The 22,177-nt window shown below is 44.4% G+C and overlaps 1 protein-coding gene across 1 annotated transcript; it reads right to left on the bottom strand.

The window, feature by feature from the left end:
• Window positions 1-413: 413 nt before the first annotated feature.
• LOC135482914 (uncharacterized) lies at window positions 414-992 on the bottom strand. The gene has a single exon (XM_064763396.1). It carries the CDS (start codon window positions 990-992, stop codon window positions 414-416), a length of 579 nt encoding a protein of 192 aa, XP_064619466.1.
• Between the last annotated feature and the right edge of the window lie 21,185 nt (window positions 993-22,177).

Raw genomic sequence — 22,177 nt, forward strand, 5'->3', positions numbered from 1 at the left:
GTCAGGTCAATCTTTTACCAATAAAGTTAATTTTCTTAAGCACCTCTTTATCTTACTTCTTCACATACAGGGCATCCCAAACACTTTGCTAAATCCACTAACCCCCCCCCCCCCCCCCATTTCAAGTTGGTATTGCACCAGACCCAAGCTCAACGGTACAATGATCATGTAAGTGTCCAAATACCTTTTCAGGACATACTAGTATGAGGACATCAATTTTGATACCAGAAGGAAAACCATTCCTGTCCGTGTGTCACTGTGACATAGATCCTGGCTCTATTGGAAATGTCGCACTCGCACTGCATTACTTCATGTGATGTCACATCTTTCACAGTTGACAAATTGAAGCATCCATGGTTATTGTAACTATATATAGTCCTTGCCAAATCTATCTAAAAGTGTCAGTAAAACTGCTAAACTATGAATTGTATCTGCTTACTCAGCTGAGCGCCAGACTCATGGGCCTCTTGTTTAGTACCTAAATCTGTCTGATTCCCAGCTCCTGATGATGTACTGGTATTATTGGCCTGTTGCTCTGCAAAGCTAAAGCTGCCATCTTCGTCTAAGTCTGCCGGGTCCTCCTCATCACCAGCCTCATCACTTTCGAAGTTTGAACTGCTTGGAGTTGGGCTCCTAACTGACAATCTACCTGTCTGCAACAACACTGGGGGCGTACATGTTGGGCGATCCCCAATTATTGCATCAATTGGATCGAAAAATTGCCACATGTTGATCCTACCACCAGCGCCAGACTTATTCACTCTTTTCAGCTCCTCCCTGTATTTTTCTTTTAGTCTCTTGATCTTGTTCTGACATTTCAATGCAGTCCTGTCTCTGAAACCACGTATCTGCATACGTGCTGAGACCCTCTCGTACACTTTCGAGTTATGTTTTGCACCATCAAGTGCCCTCTGGATGGTATTGTCGCCCCATAATTCGATCAATACCGTAGTCTCCTCGTCGCTCCACGACATCCCTCTATCATCAGCCATATCTCATTGACTATACTGACGAAATAATTGATAAATTCGACAAAATCTCTCGATAAATTAAATATTTCACAGCAGTTTCTTTCCGCGGAAAATTTCATGCCAGGAACACGGCAGCTATTCCCGCGAATGACGTCACGCGAGTACCGTGTGCAAACCGGCTCGGAGCCGGTTCGCTTTTACACGCATAAATAAACCCTCCTCCATTGGCCTACACCGACCCGAGACCGGTGATCGGAACCCGCCTCGGACCAGGAGGGTTCAGAACGGTAGGTTCGCTTTTACACGAGGGAAAATAAACCGGCTGGTACCCGCACCGTGTAAAAACACCTTTTACCCGAGTAAAATAGTAAACTTGGTGCTAGAAATATGGGGCTAGCTTGATTTGGGTATAGAAATTTGGGGCTAGCTTGACAGAAGCCTCTCAGTGGCGTCTCTACAGTTACCAATGCCCATCTACTTTATAGAACGATTAAAGTTCAGCAAAACCTACCGCCAAAGCTCGGTACGTTTGAAGGGATTGACAGCTACAATTTCTTTGAGAAGTACAATGTCTCTTTTCATGTTAAACATGAAAAGTTTTCGGCTCGGATTATTGGTTGCCATCTGAAATGTTATAAAGGAAAACACATGAACATTGATATATAAGATTTAACATGTTTACAACTGAAAATAATGGTTGATAGCAGTTGTGTGAGACTGACTCACCGAGACTGATTCCGCCCAAATGATTGTACAAATGCTGTAGTTCAGTACGACCATCCATGGGCTTGGGCACTTCCAGGCACTGTCGATTGGGTAGAGGAATGTTTACAGTATCTGGTATGGACAGGATATCATGATATGCACCCTGCCCATGGCCCGTTTGTATTATGTACACTGTGCATCATGTGTAACATAGGGTAGTTGATAAAACTTGGAATCAGTGAAACCATGTAACCTGTGCTAAACCATGGAATCTGTCCTAAAAATGCAAAAAAACATGAAATTTAATAATGCCATTGGAACCTAAGGTGGTTACAAATCAATATTTGGAGCTTATTTTTACATGATGAGATAGAAATTTGACGGTAGTTTAGAAATCAGTTGCATTTCCGATTCAACAATCTATATTTTAGAGCAACCCAGTCATACCTCGCCTCCAGTGTACATTACTGATCTCCCAAATATTGGTATGCACGTCATGACACGCCCACCACACACTCATGATATGCACCAATCAGCGCTCCGTTTACTACGCCACCACACGGGGCCTAATTGAACTGCGCAGCGGTGTGATCATACAGGGTGATACAGAGAAGATTGACTACATCATGCAGTACCGGCTGGCACTTGCACATTATCTTAAGCATGACAAGATACGTATAAGAAGATTTATTACCGAATGTTTTAGCCGGGTTTGGAGATGAAAAATGAGAACAAATTCCTTCACGGTGAGCGATTTCGTACATTTTCATGTACACATCGGGATGTAGAGATATTTTCGTGATGTCACCAGTTCTAAGCGGACACATTTTTTAGTGATTCCCGAGTGCATGTTTGTCCTATCTACCAAGCTTAATCAGAGCATCATATACACAAAATGTAGATGTATTAAGCGTGAATTAATCTTGAAATCGCTCACTGAAAGATCGATGCAGACCAAAACAAATCCAAAGCGGCTCCCCCATTTTCGCGGGTATTGCGCATGCGCGTCTACGGTGGCCCAGAAGGCTTTAATTCATCAATTAAGAGTGCCAAGATATCAGTCAGGTAAACGGTTGTGAACGGGCATGTTATAATGGGATGGGTATCCAGAGTGAATTAATCTATAACTCCCTATAATTACCTTCCTAAGTGATACCTTAGGTAAAACACCTGAATGCAGTCCTTTTGGGTCATCAAGGATTGATATGATAATGATATCTATTTACAAAGTAGGTTAGCTATTATACACTGTTTCATAGATATTGACATATATACACTATTTACATATTCATTGCAAATTAAGGGCCATCCATTTGAATATACTTGCATCTAAGTGCCCCCCCCCCAAAACAATTTGGACAACCAAAACTTTACAACAGGCCCCAAATGCTTCTGATATAAAGTGGATGGCCCCAGATGAGATGTTAGGTCGGTGGGTCTAATAATCTTATTCTAATTACAGTGGGGACAGGGAGGGAGGAGTCAGAGCGACGGACAACCCTGACAGGACTGCAATATTTCAGGTGGCACCAGTGGCCACAGTGATCACATTCCGCCCAGTTGAAAATTTCAAGGATGTATGTTGGATGAGGTGGCGTCCTTTTTTTGCACACGCAACAAAGCTTTGATGAATTGGTTGGCTGATCATCGTCATCATCACTGCTGCTGGCATGGTCTTCAGGGGTCGGCCTAGTTGACGATGGTCCAGCCTCTGCAACATCTGCTCCCATGGGCTCAGGGATTATGTCAGGGGTCTGCTGATGTGGAGTGGCCGGAGTCTCAATCAAGGGTGCTGACTCTTCTTCCGTTGCACCGGTCTTTTGGTTGTTAATTGGATGGTCATCCTCGGTTATTGCGCCAAAGAATGTTGGTGCCCTCTTCCTCTTCTTGGTTGGTGATGTGGTTGGTCGAGGTATCCTATCTGCGAGAAATTTATCAGCTGCGTTGACATCCTGGGAGTGGATGGAGTCTTTAGTGGTAGGACGATGGGTGACGGACTGGTTGGGGAGATAGTCACTCTCAGGAATCTTGGTGGCGTCAAAAGGATGAATCCCTGTTTTCTTAAAAGAACTGATGAGGTTAGCAGGAGCAAGGCCCTTTGGATAGGCCTTGCATACCATAGGGCAGATGTCATATCGGGTGATGAGTCTTCCAGGATTGGTCCTCAAGAAGCTTGCCATCTCCCTGTTGAGAGCGCGCTTGAAAGGTCCAAAGCATGCCACATCCAGGGGCTGCAATCTGTGTGAGGTGTGAGGAGGCAATACAAACAGAATTATATTTTGAAACTTGGCCCCGTTGATGATCTCAGAGTTAATGTGGCTTTTGTGTCCATCATACAGGAGGATGATGTGCTGCTCTGGGTCGTTCCTGCGGACGATGTACTTCAGGAAATGTTCTGTTATATACTTTCTAAACACTGTACCATTTGGCCAGCCATTATCACTCATAGTAGAGGCTGCTCCAGGCATAGCTCCTTGCATCAGGTCTGCGTTGGCACGTTTTCCGGCAAATACAAAGTACGGGGGCATAGCATTCCCTATTGCATTCCCACATGCAAGAACTGTGGTGATCGCGCCTCGAGTAGATGTGATTGCTGGCAGGCGTTCATTGACAGGGCCAACAATCCGTGGTGGGTTGTGCTCTGTATTCACACCTGTCTCATCGAGGTTGTATATCAATTCAGGCTTGTCCATGAGATTATACTTTTGGAGGATAGCTTTGAGATCATTATAATACTTGTCAATTACTTCTTTGTGAAACGCTTTAGCCCTTAACATGCTTAATGATATTGGTGTCTGTAACTGTAAACTTGGCCATCTTGACATGAAGCCGGAATACAATTTGAAGGACAATGGCTTCTGTGTTGGTGTAGTCTTTACCAATGATAAGAGAAGGTCATTTCCGAGGTGAACGATGTCTTGCCTGATGTATCCATATCCTCTTCTTGCCATATCTTCAATGTGCTCCACCATGGTGCGCTCGACATCAGGGGCGAGGATAGTTGGAGGGCCAGAACGCTTTGTGTCGGGTCTTATTTTCCCTGAAATTGAAGAAAACCATTGATAAGTTAGGATGCATTGATAACAAATGCCAATTCATTTCTATATTTAAGTAATTAAACTAGCCTAATGGTGAATAATTTAATAAATATCTGAAAAGAATCTCCATGTCTTAAGCTACTTCTTTACTTACCAGCAACACGGTCCCTTAATGTTGTTTCTGGGACACCAAAGAGTTGAGATGCTTTCCATGGTCCAGCAGCACCAGAAATAACAAAATCATAGGCCTTTTCATGGGATTCAAGGTCATATCGGCGGTAACCACCAGCCTTCATTGGAGTTTTCTGAAAGAAATCCAGTTAATTTCTTTTAAAGAAGGTAGAAATCACCACACCCCCATAATAATAATCAAATATAACGTACAACAATGTATTAATATAATCACTTTATCGCACTGATCACATAAATATGACATGAAAATTGCAGGAAAATGGAATATAAGCCTTAACAGTATGATAATAGTCATTAAATTTTCATCTAGTCTTAAAAGGGTTAACAACACCCTGTATAACATTTCTAATGAGCCACCATACTTTTTGTTATGCGCATGCGCAGTGCGTGCCTCATTATTTATGCGAGCGCTCTTAGCGCCGCACAGTGACGCTCTAACAAACCCTTTCTTATCAGTGATATAAGCGACTGATTGTTGTGTTTCTGTGTAGTGCATGATCCTAGGTATTGACCCAGTGTTTTGAACGTAATTAGAGAATTGCTTACCTGTTTAGGACGCATTTTTGGCGCTTTCTTTGCGGAACGAAATGAAAATCAAAAATCAGAAAATTTCTTCTCTGGAAACGAAGTGACGCGGAAAAAACGGGTTTTCGCGAAATTGGGGATGACTCGAAATTGGGGAGCAGCACGATACAAATTTTGCTGTAACAACAATGAAATCGAAGTAGTATCAAGTTACTGCTATCTAGGCATAACCCTTTTCTACTCTGACACATTTAAGCTTGCCATGGAAAATCTGTATGACAAAGCAAAAAGGCTCTATTTAAATTAAAACAATACAACCTAAGAGACAATGTCAAATTTGGCCCGAAATTGTTTGATTCCTTACCAAGTGTGAAGTTGGCATATTCCGCCAAGCTCTCTGGCTGTGGATGAAGATAGAGAGAAGTCTTGAATCGGGATAATGGCTTTTATTGCTGCACAAACCTTGCGAAGAATCAATCCGGGTTTCGCGCCGGGATCAGAGAGAGTGTATCCCTCCGCACCATGCTCGGATCTATGGAGCGCCTGACCAACCATAATATGTCGCCGTCACATACGTCCCTCCTTTGAGGAGATGTGCCCCACATCGACAATTTCTATACATTCCTCTCTGCACATCTGCATGAGAGCTTGGGCTCAAATCCACGTGCGGGCCAGGCACGGAGAGCCAATTTTACGCAAAGTCAAGCCTTTGGCTTACCAGACTAGGCGTTGGGTTATACCAAGAGAAACCCAGGTAGCGTATTTGATACTAAGAAAATAGGCGCAGGCAGCTCCCAAAAACCCCGAGCTGGTGGCGGGATATTATTCACTTCAACGTTAACTGAAAACTGATATAGTCAAACTGATAAGGAAATCCCACTGGTAGCTAAGCCGAACAAACAATCCCGAATTTAAAATATCGCAGAACTATATCTAACAAAACAACTATGAAAGTTTGTGTGCTTAACCATAACAGTCCGTTAGTCTCTGGGGCGGTTATACACACACATCACACTGGTCAAGTACATTTACATATTAAACACCAAAATACCCGTAGGCATCAGTCCTATAAGTCTCTGGAGGAATTCACTTCTATTCACGACAAAATACCAATTCAGTCACTTTCTGAGTAACAGGAGATGATCGTATACTGCCAAGTCCGAAGTATACATGGCGGCGCACAAGTAGTCTCTCAGCGCTCACTACAAAACACTAAGATCACTACATTCCGAACAGAATCACAAAAGGATATGCGTCTATTAAACATTAGTAAATCCAGGAATCAGAATAGTTGTGTCCTATGAAAAGGTCCAGCGTAAACTAATATTCCTGACGTAATCCTGGAGGTAAGCAGGAGCTTTTGTTGTACGTCTGCCTCTAGTGACTATGGAGTCCGGTGCTGCGCCCTCCATTTCATCGGGCTCAATTAGATCAGCCTCCGGCTGGTCTTGCATGTTCATAGCAGCATCCTCCACATCAACATGATCAAAGGGGAGTTGGTCGTCTGCATCGTGGAATTCCTGATCGTCAATATCTACTGCCGGTTCAGCCTCAGCTGGTATCTCCTGGACAGGATCAACATTGTCAGCGTTTCCCAATTCTTCTGCATGTATGGGGAGAATCTCAGGTGCTGCGGGTAACCCCTAATGAGCAACAGGTTCTCGGTGGACTACATCCACCTCGTCGTCGTTTACTGGTGCCTCCAGTGGCTGTGCTGCAGGAAACCCCATGACAGCAGCATGCACTTGGGCATCTTCCAATAACGGCCCGTCAGGGGCCTGGGCATCTGGTAAGGCCTGGTCTGCTCTTGGCTGCGCTCCTCTATCAGCGTCCTGGCCACGGGCCTGTGGGACTTCAGGCGGGTTTACTATGGGGACTGCTGGGGGTCCAGCACCATCGCCTGCTCCCGCTGGTATCACTGGTAGGGGTCCCAAAGGCAAGTAATGCTTGGGAGGCACAGGTGCAGTCTCCGCTACGAGTTCACCTAGGTCCTTATCAACCAATGGCCGAGGTATCTTTGGCGCCACGCACGGTTTTAACCGATTGTGGTGCACGACAATTCGCTGGCGCTTCGACGGGTCCTCACTTTGTATCCGATAGGTCACCCCAGGTAAGCCGTTTGACGTCTGCATACGTTTTACGATGATGTATGGTCCACTCCAGGGCAAGGCTAGCTTGCGGTGGCGGTCTTTGGAGACAATGGAGTGGAGCCATACCTTATCACCCACCTGATATGGGTGGTGACAGGCCCACTTGTCGTACAATTTCTTTTGGCGTTCCTGGTTCACTGCCGCTGTACGCCTCGCTTCCTGAAAAGCATCCTGCAGTTCCTGGAGTACGCTCCTTGAGTATGCCCCGGCTGACTTCCAATAGTTAGTTGAGGGACAGCCATAAATGATGTCGGCTGGGAGTCGTGCTTCTCGACCATGGTTCAGAAAAAATGGTGTGAGTCCCGTTGTTTCGTGAACACTGGAATTGTACGCTAGCTGTACCGGGCCCAAATGGAGGTCCCAGTCTTTGCCATGCTGGGTTGTCACCTTGGCAATTTGGTTTTTCAGGGTTTCATTAAACCTCTCGATCATGCCGTTCCCTTCTGGGTGGTATGGGGTAGTCCTAGTTTTTTCAATTCCCAGCATGGTGCACAGTTCCTGGACTACATCGGCCTCGTACTGCCGTCCTTGATCAGAGTGGATCGACTCGGGCATTCCATGCTGACAGATGTAGTGCCGAAAGATAATGTCGGCAACAGTTTTAGCTGTTTTGTCTTTCATCGCATACAAGTTCACATACTTAGTGAAGTGATCACCTATTACCAGACAGTACCGGGAACCCCTGGGTGTTACTGGCAGTTCAGTGATATCGGTTGCAACCAACTGCATGGGACTGGTTGCCGTGATGTTCTGTAATGGTGCTTTCAGTTTGGGATTTGGTTTAGCGCGAGCAACGCATTGCGGACAGGTGCGGCAAAAGTCTTCAACATCGGTTACCAGCCCTGGCCAAAAGAAGCGAGCCTTCATTTTAGCCAGTGTCTTGCGCCTCCCAAAGTGTGCCGAGGTTACTCCAGCATGGACTTCTTCGAGTACTTGGGCTCGCAATCCAGGTGGCACAATTTGCTGAAATACTTCTCGTCTCTTTTTCGGAGGGGTCCATTTTTTAAGTAGGATGCCGTCTTTAACGGTCAAGTCCTCAAATAGTCGCCAATAGGCCTTCAGGTCCCGCCCTTTGTCCTTGATGGCATCCCAGTCGGGTCTATCAGTGGTTGACACCCATCTGTACACCTGGGATATCGTTGGGTCCAATTCCTGTTGAGCCTTAATCGATTCCCTGGGTCGGGTTGGATCTGCGGTTGATGTAAGCGAAGTTACTCTAACACCCTCGCCTTGGGGAAGAGGTGGAGAAGCGGTAAACCCTGACTTCGTCACCCTGTCTCCCTTGTCGGTCGCCGGAGATCCAGGCTCTTTGGGGCAAGCCTTCACCAGCTCGTCATCCCGTGGAGGGGAGGCAAATAAGGCTTTAATGACGTCCTCCAATTTCTCGCCGGTCTCTACTGGGTGGCGTCTACTCATGCCATCAGCATTCCCATTCTTCAACCCTGGACGGTACTTAATCTCAACGTCTCCCCACGTACTGAGCTCGTTCATCCAGCGGGTCCTCTTTTGAGTAACATCGGCGTCCCATCGAAGTTTGGTACGTTGTAGTAATGGCTTGTGGTCAGTCTCGATGGTGAACTGTGAGCCATACAAATAGATGTGGGTTTGCCGGAGACCCCAGACAATTGCCCACAACTCCTTGTCATAAGTGCACCAGTTCCTCTCCGTGGCGCTGAGGGCCTTGCTATGGTAAGAAATAGCACGTTCCTCGCCATCCTGGATCTGGCTCAGAACACATCCCACTGCAAAATCGGATGCGTCTGTGTGGAGAATGAATGGTTCACCCCATCTGGGAAACCCTAGTATTGGCGGTGATATCAATCTCTGTTTCAGAGTCTCAAAACTCTCTTGGCAGGCTGCCTCCCACACGAAAGGCGTGTTTTTCTCTGTCAGTCGGATCAGGGGTTTAGCAATCTTTGCAAATCCCTCTACAAACCTACGGTAGTAGGAGGCCAAACCCACAAAACTTTGAACCTGCTTTACCGTTTTTGGCACAGGCCAGTCTCTGACCTTTTGGATGTTGTTCGGGTCTGGTCTAATGCCTTTCTGACTCACTTGTGACTTGTGACTTGTGACTTTTCTTGTTACGGCATTGAGCTTTCTGTAGTCAACACAGAAGCGGAAAGCTCCAGACTTTTTCTTCACTAGGACCACTGGGGATGACCATGGGCGGAGCAGGGCTCCACGACCCCATCCTGAAGCATGTCGCCGACTTGCTCCTCCATCTCGTCTCTCACGTTGAAGGGCTGTCTGCGAGCTGCTTGCTTGATTGGACGCGCATCTCCCGTATCAATACGGTGCTCCACTAGGTCCGTGAGGCCTCTGTCATTCGGAGTCTTGCTGAAAACCTTGTTGTACTTCTTCAGCAGAGTTTTCAGGCGTGGCATTTGCCCCTTCCTTAATTTACAACCAGACAGGTCGACGGAGGGAAGCCCTTCACTGTCGACTGCCTCTACACCTTCTTCCTTTTCCTCGAGCTGGAATTCCTCCATCAGCTCATAACTGCGCCGCACTACATTGGCTTGGTCCCCTGCGAGGCAATAGAAATCCCCAAGGCAAATCCCTTTGGCAATCTCTAGGGGCTCCACCTCTGGATTCATAATACGCACAGGGATCAAAGAATTTTCCACGGTCGCTGCTAACCGTGAGACCACTAATCCCGGGGGGTTGTTGGGTTCGAGGATGCCTTCATACCGGAGGTTAGGGAACCTGGGGCCATATGGCAAGTAAGCCGGTATGATGACCTCTGTCCTCCCAGGGATTGTAGTTGATTTAAGGGCTCGAGGTGTGATCACCTGTGGTAATCTCGCAGCTTCCAATAGCGGGAACGGTACACCCTGGACGGTGACCTCTTTCCTCTGAGGGTTAACAGTAACGGCATACTCTAGCATGAAGTCCCATCCCAAAATGATGGGGCTGTCGATGCCTCTCACTACTCGGAACGAGTGATCCAACCGCAGGGCTCCTAAAAGAACAGGAACTGTGGACAGGCCTTGTACAGGTAACATATCTCCAGACACAGAACATATTGCTGTTGACTGTGGGACCAACGGCCCTCGCTCATTTGGGGGGTACAAGTTCCAAACGTCCTCTTGCATGAGTGAGATGTCAGCACCCGTGTCGAACAACACTGGGACCTGCTGATCCCCAACACTCACTAACACCCTGGGAATGATCTTCTGAGTCATTTTGGTATGCCGGGCTGCTGACCGACCCTCATCAGCAGCACATACTAGTTTTCCGACTGCCGGGGTTGCCAGCAGTCGGCACTCCAATGGCCATACTGGCCACAGTTATAGCAATGACCATTGAACCGGTCATTGTACTGCCCATGAGATTGAGCCTCAGGCAGGGAACCCCTTGCCTGAGCTACTGAACTATTAGAGGAGTTGCCCTTGTTTGCAGCTCCACGATTCCTACGGTCGTGGGAGCCGTAGCTGTGCTGGTCGTCTTGCCGACCCTGTGCCTGGCGCTCCTGTCCCCGACCGCCACGACCACGACGACCGCCGCGGCTACCCCGTGTACGGCCTCGACCACGTCCACCCTGCTGCTGTAGCATCATATGCTGCACCTGTTCGGTCAGCTTTTGCACATCCTGCCGTAGGGCATCCATCTCGCCAAGCTGACCCTGAGGAGAGGGAACCCCATCATCCTCCTGGTCTCGGACTTGGCAGACAGTTGCCTCAGGCGCTGGTTGGGGAAGGTTGACCTTGCGAACTTGGAGGTATTGCTCTGCCAGCTGGACGGCCGCTCTGATTGTGGCCGGATTGTGGGTTAGGAGGTGAAGTTGGAGTTCAGCCTCTCCAACCCCCCTCATGAATTGTTCCTTACACAGGAGGTTCCTGTGGTCCTCCGGAAAATCCTCGAAGGCCGTGGCCGCCTTTCGGATAACTCTCAGCTCGAATGCCGAGATGGCTTCATCGGGTTTGCGGCCAAGAGCCATAAACTCCTGACGCCGCAGGAGGGCATGTTCCTGGGGATCCAGCCTGTCTTTCAAGGCTTGCTTCGTCAAGGCATAGTTGGCCTTGGTCGCGGCTGGCAAGCTATCATACGTCATGAAAGCTCGCCCCGTTAGAAATAGAGGTAGGGTCTGGTGACGCCTCTGAACTGCAGCGACCGCATCGTTGGCCACAGGGGGATGAAAGAGTTCGTAACGCTTGAACCACATTACGAAATCCTCCGACTACTCCCCCGAGAAAACATTTAACTTTGGGCGTGCTGCTGCCATGGTTTTTGTTTGTAACAAGAATAGCTACAACTAAAGTGTAGTTTGACAAGTTTTATTTTAGCACACAGGTAACCCCTTGTGTAACTAAAAAATCTTACAGGGATGCATCCCTAGCAAAGGGGAACTGCTACATTCAAAATTTCCTTTGCCCAGCTGTCGGCGGTCTCCTGGGTTGGGTGGATCCCGTCGGAATCCAGTCGATTGATCCGAGCCCACTGAAAGATCTCCTGTCCGTGTACTACTCTGTAACGGGACACCCTACTTTCTATGTCGATTGTTGGAGAGCCCCGATCGAGATTGTCTCTCCTGATGTGCTGATTGGCCGTCTGGAAGGTGTGGATATCTGCGTGATTCAAGTTCAGTCTTGGTGGCACAGTACAAAATATTACAACGTTTGCGGTGTCATGGGTGTATATGGAGGTAAGCAATTGTTGCTTCTGCCGCTCAAAAGGGGTAAGAATGCGCTGTGCATGGGCATCGATGTCCACCTGGGTGAGGTTGTAACAGGGTGCAGGGTTTCTGAAGTTCCTGCGCTGGAAAATATCATTCGATCCAACGCAAACAACAATTACAAACGGGCCTGGCCGATGGGCGAGGAAACGTGCGATATTGTTGACGATGTCACCAATTTTGGCCCCTGAGTGAACACTACACTTCACCAGTACCTCGTGGTGTCGTAACTTCGTATTACACTTCCGTAGAAGTGAATCGCTGAAGACAAGCAGGCCTCTAGTTTGCCTGGCTTCAACAAAACGCTCGTCTTCAGGGCTGTCCGGCTCCCTGAGCAGCACCACACGCCTATCCTCCTCCTCACTCTCAGGTTCCCCTGTGGACTCCTTCTGCCTATATTTTTGCCGTGGCATTTTTACTGGAAATACAACCGGAAGGGCCCATTTTATCTTGTGCACTTTTAATTACACGATTAATTCCTGATCAGCACCCCGTATTTTGTGGAGTACACGAGGTCACGTGACCGTCACTGTCGGTGGAAAAACCCTACTCGTACAGTGTCCAAAACCATCAAAATAACCGGGCAGTTGATCAAATAACTTGGTAACCCCTAAGTTATACAGTACATTGCCTTCGAATAGGCTTGCATTCAATATTTACTCTACTTTAACTTGCGACACCTGCGCTTGCGCAGTACGTACTCCCGGTGATATAGTAAGCCGCCCCCAAAATCCGACTACAAAACCCTCTTTACTGAAATAGCATTCAGGTTTTTTGCCCCACGTTGGGCGCCACTGTGAAGTTGGCATATTCCGCCAAGCTCTCCGGCTGTGGATGAAGATAGAGAGAAGTCTTGAATCGGGATAATGGCTTTTATTGCTGCACAAACCTTGCGAAGAATCAATCCGGGTTTCGCGCCGGGATCAGAGAGAGTGTATCCCTCCGCACCATGCTCGGATCTATGGAGCGCCTGACCAACCATAATATGTCGCCGTCACACCAAGTTTAACTTTCTTAACTTGTGTGACAAAGTTCATACCGAACAAATTGATAGCTCATTTTGTAAGTTCCTTTTGGGTGTCAACAAATATTCACCTAATCATGTTAGGTAGGTGAAGTTTCATGGTTGATTTTACTTGCCATGCAGTTACGGTAAATACTTGCTCAGACTATGCAAGCACGGCAAAAACTCTCTTGTACATAAAAAGTTATTTAGATTATTACCACTGAAACAAACTGCAACGATCATAAAATATTTCATTAAAAAATTTTTTGAAACTATTTGTGTGGCGGTCTGGGAAAACCCTTCACATGGTCAACATTTTCAGATTTTACAAATTTTTACTGATTCTACAAATCCTACAGAGCTCAGAACTGTTTAATTTTTGTTTCTATCTTAATTAAAACTTGAGTTATGGCACTTTAAAGACCGGTAATTACCGGGATTTCTTAAACAAAAGAACTGATAAAATGGAGGGCAAAGGTGAAGCATAGGAAATTAAGCAACTCTGAGCACTGTTTTATTTCATTTGACAAAGACACACTTCAACAAAGTAATTTTAACTAAATAAAAACATTTATTGCATAATTTTCATAATAATATTTTCCTCATTTCTTTGTGTTCATTACATGCTGAAATCACTTTTACCCTTCTCGGACCAGTCCAATGGATATATCTGCACAACAGGATTTGCCCTCACAGGGCCGAAACTATTTCACCGGCTGAAAAACCCACCAATTTCACTTAAATTTACACCAAAACTTTATTTGACATGATATCTTCATGAAATTTGGATATGCTAGAGAAGGCATAATACTGCTTCTTTCACAATAATTATGCACCCACTTGACCTTTTGACCTTGAAAAATCGAAGGTCAAGGTAAAAAATAACCAAAATCGATGGTTTTAATGGTAACTGAAAGCTAATATTTAATAATAATTTTGTGCAGTTTTGATTTAAAAAATGATGGAGTTTGGAGGTGGGCAAATATATTCTACCAACTTTTAGGGATGGGGGGCGGCACAAATTTTTTTTTTTTTAAATCCCAAATTTTTCAGCCAGTATTAACGTGAAAAAGTGGAATATAATTAGCTTTACCATGTTAACATTCACAATGGGTCCATTTTGAGAAACTTGTGAAAAAAGATATCAATTTCTTTTTTCCCATACGTACTACATTAGGCACAAGTCACTATTTTGAGTGACCTTCCCCAAAACAAAATCGCATTGAGTGGAGCTCTGCAATTTTATTTTGGGGGGTCACTGTAACCGAGGTCAGGTGAGAATACACACAGCACACTCATGATGTGTGGATACGAGACAGTCAGTCCTTTACTCATTACTTATTGCGCCCCTTTTGGGGTTTTCCCCGGCCACCGCCACGTCCACGACCAGTCACCGTTGGTGTTTTTTGCACTGGAATGTCAAGATCAATATCGCTTTCATCCTCACTGTCATCACCCGGCCTTGCCTGAAGGTTTGGGAATAGATGGCAATGGTGCTGTGATGTCCTTGCAGTCTTCTATCATTACAAAAGGCCTGATTTCATTATACAAGTACCACTGCCTCTTTGGGTCAAGTCCCTTGGGTGAGACAATAGATGGCGGCACTGCTGCAGGGGGCATATCCTTCTTCAGAAGACGCTGCTCGATCAGCTCGGTATCGGAGAATTCCTGAACCTTCAGCAAAGGAGAACCTTCCAAAAAGTGAAAATGATGGAACTTCTTGATTGATTTCACTTTGGAGAAGTACTGCCCCAGAAACTTGGTCCAATCATAGGTGGGCACTATGACTGTACCATCTTCAGAACCACACTTTTGCGCAAGATTTACATGAGATGATTCTTTCACAACATCTGCAATATCATCTAAACAGTCAACAGGTGTTTTTCGGTACAATCGCTTGATCAGACCAAAACACCAATCGGGACTAAATTTGGTATGACCAGTGAGGAGGAATGAAATGGTTATTGATTTGTGCCTGCCAGTTAGCACACGCCACATCAAGTAGTTCATCATACATGAATTCTTATTTTGCCCACTGCAGTTGTCAGCATGTAGATGGAGATGAGTTTCCCCAAGACCAAAATTTTCCAGGAAATAATGCAACAATGACACAACACAGTTTGCTCCCTTACCCACAGCGCAACTTTCTTCTAACAGAAAATTAACTTGTTTTGGTAATGCTTCACAGGCCACCCCAAATAGGCCACATTTTCTCGGGCACTTGAAATAGATTGGCCCAGGCTGCAGTGGATTGCAAGGGAACTGCACCTGCTGCGCAAAATCAAAACTATAGTGCATTTTACCATCATAAGAACATGGGGGATGGTCACCAAGATCAAGATCAGGTGGCTTTTCAGTTTTTGTTCATTTACAAACATCCTGATATAAAGACCGTTCCATGAGAGCCCGCTGGAGATGATCTTCAATCTTACGGACAGTCTCACTTTTCCTTTCATCAGGAAGGTTTGCGGAACGAGCTAATTTACATACATTCTCCTGACAAAACCAACACAAGTCAGAAGCAGGTCTCATGGTTGCCACAAATGGGACAAGTTGCTGCCACAATCTCCTGAATGTCCTTTGGCTGACTTTCCTGGTGCCAGCAACAGTTGCTGCGTCACAATACTTTTCAAAAACCTTCCTTTTGCTACAATTTGTTGGCAGCAGTTTTACATCTGCTTTCCAATGTCCAGGGGTACGACCTGGCAGGACAATGGCATTGACCTCAGCAAAGTTAAGGATAAAGTCAACGACGGCCCGAGTGTCCTCGAGTCTCAGAGCATTCTTAGGCAACCTTTTGCTTTTTTTATGAGTGCGAGCTTCAACCCCAGCAGCCTTGTAATGTTTGACCAGGGCATTTAGCTTGTCTTGACCTACGCCATGGATGTACTTGAAAATATCACGGCATATTCTGAAACCATGATGGAAGTAGTCCGTTCGTTGGGATTTCCTCTCCACCTGCTGTTTTCTCCTTGACTTTGTTGTATTGGAAGAAAGGTGCATTCCACAACACAACTTGGAAAGAATCGAAATGTCCAGCTCCTCTCGCGACAATGCAAGGTACTGTAATCGGAGTTCACTCAACTCATCAGGTGGGAATCGTGTGTGACAGGGTTCGCCGTTGTTGAGCTTGCATTTGCATTTGCAGATAACATCATCCGGTGCTGTGTTCTCTGCTCCTCGGCCTGGGAGAACTATTATATCGGCCAAGTTGACCACAACTGGCTCGTGTGGGATTCCTGGAAAAAAGAAAAGATACTTAGAAGTCAAATAAAAAAATACTCGCTATAAAAACTACAATCTTACCCACAATCTTGTCCTAAATTTGAACCCATTTCCCTCAGGTTCTGCTGACCTAAGTGGATTGGCTCACTCAGCCTACATTAGGAGTCGACAGAACCCACCCAATTACTTCGGGCGGGTTCATTCAGCTCTTAGTGATTCTAACATAGGTTGAGTGAGCCAATCCACGTGGGTCAGCAGAACCTGTGGGAAACAGGTTCAAACAGAGGACAAGCTTTTGGGTAAGGTTAACCCATTAGTTTTTATTGTGCTGTCTTTCCGTGGTTTTATAATTCATGATGCCAACAATAATTAGGGTTCCACGTTTTGTTAGTAGAAACCCTACTTATTGTCGGTGTCATAAATTAGGCCAGACTTTTTTTATTGGTTGTTTCTCGGACTTTTCCTTCTTAAGGGTCAACTGAGGAGGGCGGAATAAAAAAATATAATAACATTTTATTTTTTAGCACTTTTTGTTAGCTCAGCTGACAAAGTCAGCGGAGCTAGTAGTATAGCTGTTCAAATGGTGTCCGTCCTGCAATCCATCCATCTAGGGACCCATCTGTGGACAAAATTGGACATTTCTGACCGGGAAGGCCTAGCCACTTCGTTGACGGTGCTAAATTAGGAGTTGCCCAAGGTGAACTCAAAAAACGAAAAATCGGCGCGATCCGACCTGTATTAAGAGAATGAGGTCATTTCGCGTTTAGATTTCTTTCCCTTTTTACCTCGGTCCACAGAGCAAATATTGTTTTCAAATGTGGCTGAATATTTTAAAATATTTTTTCATTTTTTACTTTTAATGGAATTAATATAGTTTTCACCGCCAGTTGGCGCTGCAGGCACATTGCCTGAATTTTGGCGATTTCAAATTTGGCGGTGGCTTAACTTTTTTGCAAGCAGTGCCGCTGATTGGCCGATCGATAGAAGAGATGCCACCATTTAAAAATGGCGGTAGTCGCTGCTTCAATGAAGGTGAGTGAACTTCAATCGGTTGATACTCTTTAAATCAACATGACCATGTACCTGAAATTTGTTTAGGTACTGAAAAGAGTCTATATAATTCAGATTTATCAATAGTTTTTTATAATATTCCGGAAATTTTGTGCACAAATTAGCGGAAGTTGGTGCTCGTCTCATGTCATTTTAGAGCGAGAAATTTGTTTCCGTCGATCTCTACCACTGAAAAATCGCTTGCATAGCTTCGAATTTTTGTGAAAGTAAGTATCTGAACTTGGTTTCAAATAGTCTAGAGAGTTACCTTTGTGGTGATACATATGGTATGTGATAAATATTTGTGGAATTTGTGAAATTCGGTTTTCAAACGTGCCGATGATGCAAGCGATCTCGCGTGAATTTTGCAAGTCCTGATATGTCGACCGGGTGTCAAAAATCACTCGCCTAAATTCAATTCAAAGATCGAAAATGATATCTGAACTTAGTTTCAAATAGCCTACGCAATTATCATTTCGGTGATATATAATGCATGCATGTAATAATTGATTGATCTACCTAAAACGCGCAATTAAAACGGCGAAAGACCGTGATAAACACTCTGGTGGCGGTCGCACTAAATAACAACCGGTAGGGCCCGGCGTGTGGCGGAGAAAAAAAGGTAGCGCCCGGAGGTTGAAACGGGATTTTTATGCACTTTTAACTGTATATATATGTTGTTTAGATGTATTTCTAACAGTTCTGTAACTTTTATGACCAAGCTTGCACCCAAAGTTGGTAAAATTGATGCTTGTTTATGGACTGCGCTAGCGACCGGAGAATTCGCCGTCGGCCATTTTGGGACGGTCCCTGAGTTGTTGTGGTTGGCAATTTTGCAACAAATCTCGCCATTTACGTTTTTTTACAATTATTTTGAAAGTCACATTATGACATCGTAGTATGAATTCCACTGCAGTTTCGTTACGCAGCAATGCTCATGTTTTTGGTTGGCAATCCTGTACTGTCTGTACACTGCGCTGTGCAGGCTTAGAGTATAACTCAACAGGCCCTCATGATTCATTTGATGGACACCTTATTTGATAGTACCTCATCATTAAGTCCACTAGATCCTGTTCTGTCACACGTCGTAGACGAAAGACGATTTTCAAAATGTAGTACACCACTCGCTCACGGCTCACATCATGTGGGCACGGTTGGCTGTTAAGTGTTATGGTTCAGTCTGTGAGACTAATTTAAAGAGGTTACACTTTTATTTTGAATTGGAAAACAACCCCCAGGACTGACTTTTCACTGAGTGATAAGTGTGCCCTTCGAAGGTTAATTCTCTTTCTGGATTTGCTTCCATAGATGCCTTGTTCAGAATATCATCTGACCGATGCCTGATCAAGCACAGACTGTATCCGGTGGTGTACATTTCCCCGTCTATGTCACCCTTTTTTATTCAGTCAGTGTAATAATTTCTCTTCTCTTTTTTTTACAGATTAACTGTTGTTGGTTATTGCAAGAGGAGTCGTTGGCATATTTCAAGTCCAGGAAAGCACTTGCTGTTCCTACATTCAGAGTAAGGTGTGCTTACTCGTTTTACTGCTTTCCATTCCTGGAGAGCGTTATCAAATATCTGCCGCAAGGCAACAAATATCTGCCGCAAGGCGCTTCAAATATCTGCCGAAAGGCATCAAATATCTGCCGCACCAATAAAGTTCATTTTGTTAACCAACTCTTTATCTTCTTCGTTGCCTCATAATAACGGTACCGACACACACTTGACCCTTGCCTTCACCTATCCATTTCAGCTGAGCGCCAGGGCCTTGGGCCTCTTGTTTTCTGGAAAAAATCACCTGCTGCCTCAAATCGGAGGTAGAAATAAAAATAATGAAATTTTATTTCTGAATAATATTTTGTTAATTTATATTAATAAGAAAGTCAGCAATATTGGTCGTCGCGAGAGCAGACCCTTATTGTCAGGTTCTGTCATTATGTTTGTGGCAGCATGTGCCTAGCAACCATGCCTAGCAACGGGCATTTTACACTAAAAAATATCTTTAAAATCATTTTTTTTTAAATTTGGTTCCGAGGAATTGTTTGCAGTACATTCAGCCTCTTTGTCACCAATTTTGAGACAAATCGGAGTAAAAGTGTAGACGCTGAATCGATTTGTTTCAGGTCCGTTTAGCTAAATGGCGAGATTGACTATGAATGAAGATAGTTTTAGCCCTAGATGCTCGGCAGTTGTTGAATTGAAATGCAAATTGCGTTGCCAGTATTTGTCCTATTGTAATAAAACTTAAGTTTTCAATAAAGTTCGTTATCTTGTTCATTAAGTCCTTCGTCTCATGTAAAATGCGAAATGAATAAAACTATTAATTGGGAGCTCAAAATTGATGAGCGTGTATACGTAGCATGCAGGAATGTTGTGCTGGCCAGCGAGCAGTATGGTGAGTTTCTTCACAAAGCTACGTGTCTTTATCGATGATGTATGAAGAAACTACGAAGACCCAATGTAAGCAGTAATCTAATCTGTAATACTCTCAAATTTCAACGAAATCAATCAAGTATTTGCCGAGAAATTAGAAATTACGCACAACTTTACAGGATCGCGTCAGCCATAATAATGACATTAATGTACATGCAAATGAGGACTGTCACTTGCTCGTCAATACCGAGCAGCTAATCACGTGGGCATAATTATGATAATAAGGTACAGCGGTGGAAAAATTCAAATTCAAATTCAAATTCTTTATTACTCTAAAACGCTAAATAGTCTGGTTCTCTGACCTCGATCTCCGGGCTTTTGGTAGGGTTTAGGAACGGGTCAGGTAACAACAACCGTCTACAAATAACACGGCAGAAAAGAGGAGTGTTATTTTTAGATTCAGCCATTGTTGTAATTTCCCGAGCCAATTATCGTTTTACGGTCGAATTGAGCGCTGTATCTGTCCTAGGATTATGCCTATTATTGAACACATCATTCTACACTGTAGAAATACCGGAATTACTCTTAAAATGCGCGATTACGGTTATTTTATGTTTCAGACAAAGGGGTTTCCCCATATAATGACGTCACTTTTAGCGATATTGTCATTTTCGCAAAAGTACGATTTGGGACGCTAAACCTTGACCGATTGCGTTGGTTTTTGCAGGATAGGTTGTTTATAATATTTAAAAAAAATAGGCATAAGAATTTTTGTGGAAATGGTGGTTTAAGCTATTGTTCTATTTATAGATTTTTGTTATTGCCTGACCTACGACAGCGAGAGTGAGGTCAGGAGCCCAGACTATAAAACGCCCACTAGGGGCCAATGGTTACATAAAATAATTACAAAATATACAATATAAAGTTACAGGGTATACAAAATAAGATCACAAATATTTAAAGACAAAAACATAATAATGGAAATCAGGACAATATAGAGTTACGCAGTTTAAAGAACTCGTTGATAATCGCAGCAGAGGGAGGTGAAGGATTTTTCAGAAAAATTGTAGTCAGATCCGACAGAGACAGAAAATGGAGATCACTTTATTACAACTGCAATGAGTTTTGCTGTTTTGACGCATATTTAGGGCACACCGCAAGGAAGTGAAAATCATCCTCAACCTCCCCTGACTTGCAAACCTCACACTTTCTTAGACTACAGTGTCTCCCAGTTTTGATTCTTAGACAATGGGCTTCCAGCATTAATTTTGTGATACAAGCCCTGTGTTTCACTGATTTAATATCATTTAAATATGTTTGAAGTTCAAATGAAAACATAAGATTACTATACATCAAGTTTTTTATTTGTTGCGATTTCACCAAAAATTTCATGTTGACAAATATCTCTAATCGTTTACTGGGCATTAGAGTATAATATTTTCCAGTTATCCACATTAATATTCATTTGATCAAGCCATAGGTACCCCAACCCGGAGGAATTAAGAACAACATTTCCAAACTTTGGGGACGTTCTGGCATCAACGCGACGACCCATATTCGCCTATAGGCTTGTTACTAGGTATTTATTACAAACTGTCTCATATCTGTTGGCGTTGTTGATCGAAAATGTTTGTCCGAAAATGGGAACATGATTCCACTATAATTTCCTATTGTTTCAATTGTCGGACGCACACTCTCAGCTTGGCTCCTGCATGAATGAAGTCTTTCAAGGTTGATATTTACAAAACGTAGTTCCGCTGTCAGCACCTAGGCGGCGCCACCATTCAAACAAGCACGGTGATTGTTGGCAAAGGTGTGAATAATCACGAATAATTTACGAATAATTCATTTTATTTCCAAATCACTACGGTAATACAGAAACATCATTAAAACATGCGAGTTTGAACGGTGGTGCCGCCTACGCGCATACAGCGGAACTAGTTACACGTACGGTGACAGATAAACAATCAACATCGGCTATTTCGCAGTGCAGCTTTAATTTACCTCTGTAATCACCTTACCTTCTACAGCCTCAAGAACACATCCATCACCACCATTGACTCTGGCAAGCCCATCAATTTCTTCTTTTGTGGCTGAAAAATAATTTACCTGATTAAAATAACATACCTTTAGACACTGCTAAAACTACAGCCCTTTTTTCGTTTTAAAAGTGGGATGCAAAGTGAAATTGTTTGTAAACAAAGTACAACACATGACCCAGTTGTGGGCCTCTCACGGCTTTTTATGTTCATGACCCAGATTC

Source organism: Lineus longissimus, chromosome 2, assembly GCF_910592395.1.
Source record: "Lineus longissimus chromosome 2, tnLinLong1.2, whole genome shotgun sequence".
Taxonomy (NCBI): Eukaryota; Metazoa; Nemertea; class Pilidiophora; order Heteronemertea; family Lineidae; genus Lineus; species Lineus longissimus.